The sequence below is a fragment of the Apiospora kogelbergensis genome, assembly GCF_038363985.1.
Source record: "Apiospora kogelbergensis strain CBS 113332 chromosome Unknown utg000009l_segment0_segment0, whole genome shotgun sequence".
NCBI classification, from domain to species: domain Eukaryota; kingdom Fungi; phylum Ascomycota; class Sordariomycetes; order Amphisphaeriales; family Apiosporaceae; genus Apiospora; species Apiospora kogelbergensis.
Genome location: NW_027117426.1, coordinates 2,262,464 through 2,274,601, shown reverse-complemented (window position 1 = coordinate 2,274,601; position 12,138 = coordinate 2,262,464). Strand labels below are relative to the sequence as shown.

The 12,138-nt window shown below is 52.9% G+C and overlaps 2 protein-coding genes across 2 annotated transcripts; one reads left to right on the top strand and one right to left on the bottom strand.

The window, feature by feature from the left end:
- Positions 1 to 1,458: 1,458 nt before the first annotated feature.
- Positions 1,459 to 2,028, top strand: PG998_013798 (uncharacterized protein; the record flags this gene model as incomplete). The annotated part of the gene is made up of 2 exons (XM_066880614.1): positions 1,459 to 1,766; positions 1,950 to 2,028. 2 exons carry the CDS (start codon positions 1,459 to 1,461, stop codon positions 2,026 to 2,028), a joined length of 387 nt encoding a protein of 128 aa, XP_066724753.1.
- Positions 2,029 to 4,350: 2,322 nt separating this feature from the next.
- On the bottom strand, positions 4,351 to 6,456 carry PG998_013797 (FAD-binding domain-containing protein; the record flags this gene model as incomplete). The annotated part of the gene is made up of 5 exons (XM_066880613.1): positions 4,351 to 4,605; positions 4,665 to 5,284; positions 5,355 to 5,746; positions 5,821 to 5,897; positions 5,998 to 6,456. The coding sequence occupies 5 exons, from the start codon at positions 6,454 to 6,456 to the stop codon at positions 4,351 to 4,353; spliced, it is 1,803 nt and encodes a 600-aa protein (XP_066724752.1).
- Positions 6,457 to 12,138: the final 5,682 nt, after the last annotated feature.

Below are 12,138 nucleotides of genomic sequence, written 5' to 3'. Positions count from 1 at the left end.
ACGCTCCACGATCGGAGACTCGCTACGCTCCACGATGGGGGTCATGGGTGCCCGAAGTCCCTGCAGGGCTTGGAGAGCTTCGCGATTCTCAGAGGGGGCAGGGCCATTGCTATCGACGTAGGATGGGAAGCGCTCGATGCTCTTCTGCGATTCGGGCGTACCGGCCTCAGTCACGATCTGGTGCGGCAACTTGTGTTGCTCTTGAAGACGCTTGAAAGGGTTGTTCGTGTTGGCGGCACGTTGGACCGGGTGCGAACTCAAAGCTTCGCTGCGACGCGGGGCGTTGTTGTTGACGAGATCCGTCTCGCTGCCGCCAGCGTAGGAGGTGATCAGGGATGACAGAGTTGACTGGGTCTCAGCAGAGGGCAACGGGGGCATTTTGTTCTCTGACGACAAGTCGGGAACGGCCACAGAATGAGGAATACCGCCGGCACTGTTCTCCTTCTCGCGGGAGGGCCCAGGGACTGTTGATGTGGTAACATGGCTGTCTGAGATCATAGGGGTCTCGGTGCCCATCGACTCGTAAGTAGCCTGGGTGGTGTTAGATTCCGTGCTGTGCGAGCGGTTGCGGTCGTCAGCTCTTTCGATGCTGTCGGAAGCAGAAGCCTGTCGTTGGCTTTCGCCATAATGGGAATCTCCGTGATTGGGAACGGCAGATCGCAGCAGGGACTCACTGCGAGCAACTCCAATCGGGGTGGTAACAGCCTGTCCTGAGGCGCCAAAGGGTTGACCCTTAATGATGCTTTGGGCGACGAGGGCAGTGCAGACGGATGCCGAGTCGTAAATGCCACCCTTGCGCTTGCTCTGCGTCGAGTTCGGCGGGGCAGCAAGGTTATGGAGACCCTCTGCGACAATGCGGCTGCTTTGGTGGATGTGAACCTGCTCAGGAGTTGTAATACCACCAGAGGAACGAAGGGATCTCTCGTTCTGGCCTGCTGTCTCTACCGTGCGGCGTTGGGTCATGTCCTCGAGGTCAATAGCCGGGTCGCTCCTTCGGATGCGGGTCGGCGTCGAATGTCTGATTATGTTTCGCATCTCGATCAACTCCTCCTCTTTCTGGCTGTACTGATGAGTCTGCATAACCTGTGCGGCACGGCGACGAGCATACGTGACAGCGATGGCTGCCATAGAGGTGAAGCAAAAGACCACAGATAAAGCCAACCCCATAGCCATATTGCCTGGAATGACCTCATGATCATTGCTGTGTTGTACCATAAGTGCAATGGCTGCTGCGGTCGAGATGATAGTGATCTGAGCTGACATGATCGCAGTCCAGAAGGCAATGTTCCAAGGGCCGACCGGGCGCTTCAAGTATTCGCTGACATGGAGTTTTGGTAAGGAGAATGTTCTCTTGCCTGATGTCACCGGGGGATTGGCAGGTCGGTGAATCTGTAGAGTTGCAGGAGTCATTGTCTGCGATTGCGAATGGAAAGGATTGAAGCTGTAATGACTGGAATCATGACCACAGCCAGCGTCGAACTGAGTCTCATCGATAGGCGACGTGACGTTCGGCATGGCGACGGGAAGAGAAGTGCGGTTCTCAAGACGACTGTTGGTACGGACATCAAGAAGGACACGGTGGGTCTGGTTCAGGGTGGCCTCAGGGTCGGCGTCAGGACCGTGGTCTGTACCGCCCATTGGTCCACCGCCGTGTTCGGCTCTAGCAACATGACGGAAACCGAACGGGGCGCTGATTCGGGTCTTGGCAGGCTCCTCGGACTTGAAGGGGAAGAACGATCCGGCGCTGCTGAAGACCTGTGCTCCACGTGAGATTTGAGTGGCTAAGCCATGCTTAATACGCTTGGAGCTGTCCTCACGGGCAGTTTGGCCGAATGGGACATTACTGCCAGTGGCATCAGAGTTGCTACTTCCCGCAGAGGGTAGCGAGCGCTTTAACCCGTGTCGAGTAGGCGGTCGAACTGAAGGAGCAGGAATCTGCAGTCTTATAGTGCCGTCCTCGGCTCCAAGGCTGGTAGATTCGCCATGGGCCTGGCCATGCAAAGAGGCAGTGCGAGGGAAGTGGAATGAGGGTACCAGGTGAGACTTAATTGCCTCTCTGCCTCGCATCATAGGGATGCGATGTCCGTTCTGTGCAGTGTGGCTGAGCCGGGATTTAGGGCGCTCCGTGGCGGCCCGGTCAACTACAGCATCACCAGCGTCACTAGCCAAAGGCCAGTCTGCAAGCGGAGCGGCCATGGTCGTTCCAGAAGATGAAGGAGAGGGGTCCCGAGAATACGGGGTAAGCGGTCTCTCTTTTGATCCCATGTTGCTGGCGTTGTTGGAAGTCATTGTGCCAACTTTGCGAGTGGTGTCAGACCTTGTTGTTGTGAGGTGCAGGGAAAAAGTCCAAGTTATTATTCACAGTGGTGAACAGTGTTCATAGACACTCTTAGGGACTTTGAATGAATATTTTTTGCGTGTGATGATGAACTTGTCAAGTGTTAGTCCAAGTATCTTGGATACGGAGTTGGTGATGGATATTGTGATTCGAATGGATTTGAAGAAGATGGAAGAAAGGAAAAGATGTGTGTGTTGCAAGAGGTGCGTCTCTCTTGGTTGGAAAAGTTGGGGGAGATGTCAAAAAGAGGCCGTACTTGGAAAGATGAAAGATGCGTACCATAAGAGATCCCGGCTGAGATGAGAAGGCAGAGGATAAAGTTGGAAAGAGACTGGTTGCGGAAATTACGTGCCGCAAGAAAGGAAGAGCTTCCGAGGGAGGAAGGGAAGCGGTTGATGTCAAGGAAAAAGAGTGTGCGTGACAGATGCGAGTCTGTCGTGGTGGTCAACTAAGGGAAGGTAATAACTCACGATAGGGGCTTATTTGGCCACTCCTTGATCACTGGATCAGGCCGCCAGGCAACGATTTAACACACTTGCGATGTGCGATTGTTGGATTCACTTAGTGATCACCCGTTAGCCACTTTGTGACTCTGGTATGCGGCCTCAAAGCTTATTTCGCGGGTCCTCTATTATCGTCGCCGGCGTTACCAAGCGACGTCGCCGGGCGACGTTGGACCGGAGACGGAAAAGGGGCCAGTTTTGAACGCCAGGGGTTCAGATGATGCCGGCCGAAGTTGATGATGCGGGATTCTGCACACCAACATGCCGTACCAGAGCTCCGAGATTTCTTCCCAGTGGGCGCAGGAACTATTTAAAGTTGAAGTACCAATAATTAATAGTAGGAGTGAACGAATCGTTGCGGCGAAAAGGGCGAGAGCCGCGCGACTCACCCTTCGTGTGGATAGTACCGCCAAGCCCGGAAGGAGTGAACGGATGAGACGTGGCAAGATGGGCGAGAGCTCACGTTTCAATGTGGCATTGCCATAAACATGAAGATGAGGAGAATTAATTGCGTCCAATGGCGAATTTCCGTGACCTGAGAGGAGTAATATCAATATCGTCGGGTTTGGGAGGAGTAGAAGAGCTTTGACGTGAAGGACGGGAACATACGGCCTAAACCAAGTTTGAGTAGTATCTTCAAAACAAAAGGCTTGGATCAGAAATCTGTCACAAAACAGCTGAGGAGCACACGCGTCTTGTCGAGGGTGGGGATAGAGAATTGTAGGAAAACAGCAGAGGAGGGGACGACGTGGTCACGGATTTTGGCTCGCAAGTCACAAAAGCGTCGTTACAGCGCAGTGGGTGGGCGGCAATAATTGGAATATTCGGCTCTGTCGGGATTAAATGCACCATGTTCTACGTATTGCCCGCCATCACTTGATGGGGCAATAAAGATGGTCGTCAAGGCCACATTCTTTCCCACCCGGTCCCCTGCATACATCACTCATTGCTTCTCACCCGTCCCCAGGAGGGCGGGCTCGTAGAGGTTATAATCCATGTCTTTATTGAGCCTCGTCTGACAACACACATATCCTACAGCACACTTCTTTCACGTGGAATGGGATCCGTTGTTCGTCTGCTTCATGTCTATATATCAGTAGGTAACTCTTTCTGCTAGGAAAGGTGGTCATGTTCCTTTCGAAGACACGCTCCTCGAACTTGGTTTGTATCTAAAGGAACCTATGTTGGAAAGGCGACAGAATTCACGAAGAACAGAATATGCAGAGGCAAACTATTATCACAAAACGATTCACCCCCATGAGCCTAGACAGTCCTGTTCAGATAATTCAGATAGACTAGGATACGGAAGACGCTTTCCGGAAGGACTTTGCGACTCTCAGGGCGCTTATAGCTGAATCGTCTATGACTATCTGGATAGATACGTACGCAAATCTTCTCCAGCTTGGACTGATACCATAGAATACATCGGAATGGAGACAAACAGTGGACAAAATCCAAGAAATAGATCATTGCAATCCCGTTCCAAACATTCCCGGTACCCCTTAGTTTCTACGCATGAGAGACCTTACAGAGGCGGCCGTTCTGGGAAGGCAAAAAGTCATCCGTCTGGACCGCCCATCCCTCGCTACCGACACTGGTCGGCGCCCAAAAGAGGTCCCGGGGGTCGTATTTGCGCTTGATCGCCACCAGGCCCGGGTATTTGTCGGCGCCCCAGAACGCATCCTGCCAATGTGGCTCCAGCAAGTCCGCCTCGTTGACGTAGGCGCCCGCGTCCGGCGATGCCGCGCGCCACCGCGCCATCGACTCGTTGAACCGGGCGTAGCTGGCGAGCGACGCTTTTCTCTAGTCGAGTAATCGCCTACCTTGTCGAACAAGTCCGCATGCATCGTCGCCCGGCGCCACGCCGCGCTCACGGCGTTGTCCGGCGGCCCCGAGCCGTACGCCGCCGCCGCCCGCTCGTCCGGCGCGAGATGGATGCCGTGGAACTGGTACCCGGCCTCGACGGAATAACGCAGGGCGGCCACGACGTCGGCGTATGTCGACGGGTCCTCCCAGTCCCGCGTCGAAAACAGCCGGCTCGCGAACACCTGGTTCCCGGGAACGTCGCCGCGGCCCTGGCTTGCGTCGGCCCAACGGGTTGATACGATTGGTTGGGGCACGGCGATGGAGATGCCAAGACGCGCCAGCTCGTCGATGTGCGGCGCGATGAGCGCCGTGATCTCGGCGAACGACTTGTCGGGAAACTCATACGTCGTGGTGTACGAGTAGTGACCGGTGCTGTTGCTACCCGAGACGTAGCTATAGCCACTACCGTAGTGGGGTTTCTCGGTTACTTGCTTGCCGAACTGGTTCTCCGCGGCAAAGGCACTCCAGAAGGCGTCCAAGGTCCCATTTCCCGGCGTGGTAAAGGTGATGGACACGGAGTTGAAGCTGAGATAGGGGTAGGCATTGACAACAGCCGAGGTCACGATACCGTACGTGCCTATATAAATGAAGTCAGGTAAGCTCCTGATTGTAAACAGTCCCCTGGAAACACTTCGTATTAGACTCACCAGGACCACCTCCTCGTAGTGCGTAATACAAGTCGGCATTCGTCTCCGAGTTGGCCGTGACAAATCTGCCATCTGCGGTGACTACCTGGAGCGATAGGGGCTGGTCGGCACCGAGGCCGTACAATGAGGCAATTGGGGAGTGTCCCCCACCCGTCATCCATCCGCCATAGGCGCCGACTGTGCTATCGCTAGGCACGACCAACGTCATGTTGTGGAGCTTCATGAAGCTAAACATTTCCCACGACTCTATCCCCGAGGAGACCTTGGCCGCCATTCCCTGGAACCCCCTGTGCTCGTACTTGGGTACGAATTCAAAATCCTTGAGATGGTGAGTCCATATTGAGAGGGACCCAGCACCAACAGATCTTCCGATCCAGTCATGCCCGGTGTTTCTGACATCAGTCCCTTGGAGTTAGTAAAGGCTTCCTTGCCATGAATCAACAACTCTTAGCTTAGATAAACTCACTTGACGACCAGCCTTAGACTCTTGTTCCTAGCAAAGTTCACCGCTATCTGCACGTGTCTCACGGTTGTGGCATTGACCTGTAGAGGAAATGTATTGTTCAGCATTTCTTTCAAATACAATGGCAATGCTCTTTCCTTTTTTCCAGTTTGATGTCAAGCTGTGACGCACATAACTTACAACGTAAACTGGAAAGCCCCCTTGTGTGCAGTTGCCTGGAGGATTATTCCTCGCTGAGCATGTTCGCCCCTCTGTCCAGGTGGTCATTTCCGACACCGGATCATCGATGTAGAAGCGGCTGCTTCTGGCATTTGCAAGGATGTCGTTGCAAGCATTCTGGTTGTAGTACTCGGAGTTGCTATAGCAGACCGCTCCCGGGGGCATAGGGTTCAGAAGCGCACCGCCAAGAGAACCGTTGAGCTCTCTCCATTCCTCAGGCGGCGGCCAGCTCGGTGACCCGGGGAAGGCTCGGCATCCGTGCAAGTCCTGGATTGGATGGGCATCTGCGGCATTGCCGAATGCAATGGCTGGGAATGCCTCCGTGTCAGCTGGGACCAGCTGGTCTGATTCAAAGGGGAAGTTGTAGCCCGATGCCTTCACAACAAGGACACAAACTGCGATCAACAACAAAGACTTCATCATGCAATTTTGCTTCAAAGTAGTCACTCAAAGTGTAGATGCAAGCCAGTCTGTAGCATATCTACGAGCTGCCTCTTTGGGTGGGTTTGTCGAGCATAAAGGAGACTGTTATACGATACCTACTGCTGAGTAGAATGGCGGGGGGGCTGACAGAGCGACTCCCCTCCATGTTGTCTTTTCCAAACGTGAAGCATACGTTGATAGGCTATCGAAAAGGCAGCAGACGGTGGCTGCAGGATCACAACGCATTCTGTGCTGCCATCTTCATTTCAAGCTCATTAATACTCGATATGTCTTACACTCCACGAATCGCCGAATAGCGGTCTGTCTTGTGGCAATGAGATTTTACACATTGGAAGACAGCCCCGGCTGCAGCCTGTTTTCTCCCATTTCCGGTATACACATGATGAAGGAAAATGTACGTGACACACGAAGTGAGCATGGCTGTTCAGAGTTCATAGTTGATCTTGACGAATTTTGATTGGGTATACATATAAAAGCGGAGATGGCTGCGCAGTAGTCAAGCATTCAAGCCAGTAACAGAAAGCGAATGTCACCCTGAGGTAACATTGAAGTAAGCCTGCATACCGCGTACTGGTCCTTTTAGATCACATGTAGGGCCACCTTTGAGGGGAGGCATAGGAAATAAAGCCATCTGATTAGTAGGCTTCAGCTTTCTTCGAGGTGAAATGGGGACTGCCTTTCGAAGTCAGCATCAACGGGAGGGGTTCGAACCCATTGTTCAGACGCTTGAGCAATATGATGAGGAGCTTGAACGTGGTGTTTATTCCATAGATCCAGATCCGCCGAGATAAGTGACATTGGTGTCGGAAGGCTGCTGGCCAAATCTATTTGACTGCCTTATCCGTATTACTTACACATATCTGCATCCTTAAAACGTTGGATAATGGGCTATTTTAAGAAATGAGTTCTCGAGGGGGTGCCACGTACTAGCAATCTGATGTAGCAAACGGCCTGCTTGCTCCACCATCCTAAGCCGCCTTGTCCCAAAGGTTCAACTTGTGCTCTGTATGGGCAGTGGCTTTGCTCACTCATCGTGATAATGGATGTTTTATGGGGCTCGGTCAATGGCGTTCCCCCATGTTGCATGGTATTATGCGTCAGACTGAGCTCTGTTGTTGCACAGACTCCAGTTGTCAATACTCTATCCCCAGAACATGTTCCTCCATAACGTGACTCAACATCGTACCATCTGTGCCCCGGCATGAACCATTATATTAGAAAACGTCTGGCGCGATCCCATAAGATGGCGGGGCGGTTTTCTTACTCAGCTTACCGGTTACAAGCTTACAAATAGGGCTGGCAATTGCCCTAGCCAAACGGACTTTCGGGCCTGTATCCCTATCGCAAGCCACAATACCAGACGCCACAGGACACTCAGATGCGTCGGGTCACTCATTGGTGGAAGAACCTTTCATTGGACTTGGCGCAGATATCCCCGCCGTGAGTATGAGATGAGCTTGAGAGATGAGCTTGACTAATTAGCGAAACGCATAGCATTGTGTGGGAGACGACCGGGTTTATGCTTACGGAGCCTTTAGCAGATGATGAGAAATACTGCAGCCATCATGTTTTCACGTATCACAAGAGGCAGATGACAAGAGTACTCATTTCGGAACCCAATGCAATGGTAGGTGGGCGGAACGCGGAACGACCCTTTCTGCCGATGGGGGTAACCAGCTGGCCGCGTGGTCCCTAAACATGTCCCGCGCTCTCAGGGGGGCTCGGATGTGCGCGTGGTGGTCCACACCCCCATCAAGATCGGGATGGAGGGGCCATTCCCTGCCCAGGAGCTCGCAGTCTACATAAACTATTGGATTTCCAAGGCTGCCGGGTACTTTTGAAGATCCAGTCGCCTTGCGAGATTCAAGGCTGTGACAGCTTCGTCACAACCCATATCACACTAGGTCGCTTGGAGGCGAGAGCGGATGGGGACCGGTCTACGCAGGTTCCTCCGGGGAATGAACCGGCGGGAATCTAGAAGGATTTCTACGAGAGTGTCAATCACTTGCCACCCCCAACCGTCGAATGGTCGTTGAGGGACGATAGCCGACATTGTCGGAAATTGTGTAGATGTCAAGCCTGCTCATCCACACTCGGAAATGTTTCATGTTCCCGATATTGTCATCTAATATCTCGGCGTCGGTCAGATTATCGCGTCGGACTTTACAGAGAGCGGGTGGGAACGCGATATCCCGACAGTTCGAGTGCTAGGGCCGAGGTAGAGATGGCGCTTCCCATTCACGCCCCGGAATGACGAAGGGGCGTAAAGGCGGCGTAAAAAGGTGGCGTGAGGCGTCGCGGCCTCGCATAGTTTCACTGCATGACGCACTCTTCTGCTGGTGTCACGAGCATGGGGAATCAAAAAGCTACTTCATCTCTCAGGGGATGGGCATGCGAACGGTGAGAGTCAAAGGGTGGCGCGTTCGGGTAACGACAATGTGGATGGATACCTTGCTTGCCCAGGTGTCTAGGATGCTTTGTTGGGGAAGGCACACACACAGCACGCAGCAGTGGTGATTTGCTTTTTCAATGGCGCTGATGCAAGGAAGCTTGGCTCTTCAACACGAGGTGGGCTCAAGATGGTGGTGAAAAGTGTGACCACGGCATTCTCGTAACCTCGGGTCGGATGCACTTAAACCGCCGGCAGTGTAGGTACGGGATGGCAGTAACGTCTTGTCTGAGACGAGCGCCAGACACGATGACGGTGGTGATGTCGGCAACGAAGGATTGGGACGGAACACGACTGACTACTGTAGAGGGAGGAGGCGCGGACTAGGGCTACTAGTAGGCACATGCTTTGAAGCTTAATTCAACGGAGACGGGCGTTGGCGCAGCATGCGGTAGTGAAAAACAATATAGATCAATGTAAAATAGATGAACAGTGGAATTGGGTAGCGACATGCATTGGAACTAGGAACTCCCACTCTTCCCTTCCCGGGATTATGGGTCCTGCAATGCGATCTGCAGCCGGCCTTATGTTGTGTTGTGGCGCTGCGCCTGCTTCCCCCGTGTCCCCCGTATCCAGTGTATCCAGTCCGTCCTCCTCGCTAATGCTGATACCAGATTACGGACTGACCGTAATCCCCTTTCAGCTCCAGGCTCCCAGCATCCTCCGTGGAGATCACGACATGCCCTTTCCCGAAACAGACCAACACGTACAGGGCTCTCCATACTATCCCAGCTGAAGGCCCGGGTTTTCGGGTCGTACGGGCTACAACATCAACTCTAAACCCCGTTTCACGTGGTGATCCACCACGAGAAATGCCCACTCCTTCCGTCAGCTCGTCTTCCTTACCAGCACCGTGGGTCAGCTGAACCAGCAGGAAACATTGATTTGTTGGAGTGATTCAACCCTAACAAGCGAGAGCGAGCGACTTAAGCTGCCGACCACCCCGTATTCACCTGGCGCGTATTCTGTCTGATGCGCCGAGAAGCAACGAGGACTGACCGCTTTTCCAAACGCAAGCATGGCCTCCACATTTATTCACTTACATCATCAGTGCTGCGTTCTCGTTCCTTGTCCAGCTGCATTGCCCTAGTTGCCCTGGCTATCAACTCGTCCGCCGTTGCCTGGGTTGCATTGGATCGGTGCCTATCGGTGCTTACCTTACCCCTTAAATACGCTGCTATTGCATCGGGACAACTTGCACTCGCCGGGCGGTAGCCTTCGCGTCGTCTTGACCGTCGTACAAAGCACCAGTCACCATGCGCGTCAGGGTTTGCTGCACGGCATACACTTCATGTAATAATACTTGATCCCTGCACTAAAACGCCAAGGAATTATATTTAGATGACACGGCAGAGAAGCACTGTTGCTCCTCGCTCTCTTCGCCGAGTCTACTAAAAAACAAGTTCCGATGGACGGGGTTATCGAGTGCAACCAAACCAAGCCGTTCGGCATGTAGCCATTACACTTCGAGTTTCCCGATTTGGCAGGGTTTGGAGTAGAGTCCCTGCTGTTATTTCTGTGGTGTCGGCCGAGCACATAGGCTCAAGCCGATGTCTGTCTGATATGTCATGATTCCGGTGACTGTACACCCGCGGAACCGGACGCAAGCTTGGCGCTTTGGAGTGCTATCGACATCATGGACTTCGTCATGTTTGCTCCTCTCAACCTGCCATGCAGCCCCCATTGGGCCGCCGGCCAGTCCAGCTGGCTCGCAGGACTCGGGACATCTTCCCTAGTATGTAGCCAACCCGAGTCAGCTGATATAATACTACGCCCTGCCACAACCAACACATGGTTGTGGCTTTTTTTTTTTTCATGCAGCTACCACATGGGTTCGCCTATTCGTCGACTTCCAGCAGTCACAAGTATACCGTTGGTTGCCAAATGGCTGGCCTCTTGACCCTCCAAGAAATGGGCGTGCATTTGGACCTGCATGGTACATACGTTTGACCTAGTACAAGATCAAGCCGCAGAACGCCTTTCGAGAAGGTATCCTGACTTGTACAATGCTACTAATGCAATGCTGCCGCGGGTGGTCATGGGTGTGGCCCTGACGGCGAGCCGCCCCTTTTATCGAACCGCCACATTCCGCTATCGCAAGGCATACCAAACATCCAGCTGTGAGTCTGTTCCCTGCATTTACAGCCGCATCTCCTTCTCATTAGCCCGTATTACGTTGTTCTGACGACCTAATACTAACCTGGAGGGCCAGTTTGCGAAATGGCGTTCCCTGAGACCAGACCGAGAAACCCATCACTCTCGAATCCAACATAGGCCCTGGTTATTGTGTGCTTTGGAGTCTCCTGACTTGATATCTTAGTCCCCCCTCTGGGTACTGGTAATGATGATCAGTGTGCAATTCTATGCGAAACAAGTCCTCCCGGCAGTTATAAGGCTCTGCCCACACAGTCACACAGCGAGGTCGATTCCCAAAGAGGATGTTGGGAAGATGCTCTCTTACCCCTGACTTATCAGCATCGACACAGCCGTACAGCGGTCGTGCCATTTCTCTGATTTCTATACCCTCCGTGATCACAAAGTTCATCCTTTCTTCACTTTGAGCTCCCATTTCAGGTCAGGCAACCACCTCTCCTACACACCACTCCATGTCCTTTGGCGCCCGCACACGAGGACTATTGATTCTTATACCCTGTTCCTGCTGGATTTGGATCCTGACCTGAGGAAAATGGGATTTATTGACGATGACCGGTAAGCGGCTTCCCTAGACCCCTGGTGGTGACTCTTGCTTACCATGCTCTTCGTCATGGAACCCTATCAGCCCTCTTGTCACGATGGTGGTTCATGAGGGTGCTGTAGGCAGGATTATCGAACGACACTTGCTCCACTGTTCACGAGAAGAGGGTGTCGGTAGCGTCTTCAGAAGAAACTTCGCTCATGCAGTCGACCCGTTGGTTCCGATTCCACAGACTCGCCCGAAGGCAATGGATGACCTTCCTAGGGTTGGGCTGATATACGCTTCTGGGTTCTGTTCTCTGTCACTTCCAGGCATCTATATAATCTGCTTTGTCTCCCATCTTCGAGAAGGTTTTATTCGTGAGCATCATCAAGCACACTTCTTTCTAGTTCCTTTCTCCAGGCTCCCCCTTCGCTCATTCTTTGCAGCATCTTCCCTTCGAGGCACTCGTTGACTCCCATCATACACAATATTTAGCTTGTATTGCTGATTCTCTGGGCTTTTAGTCAAGCAT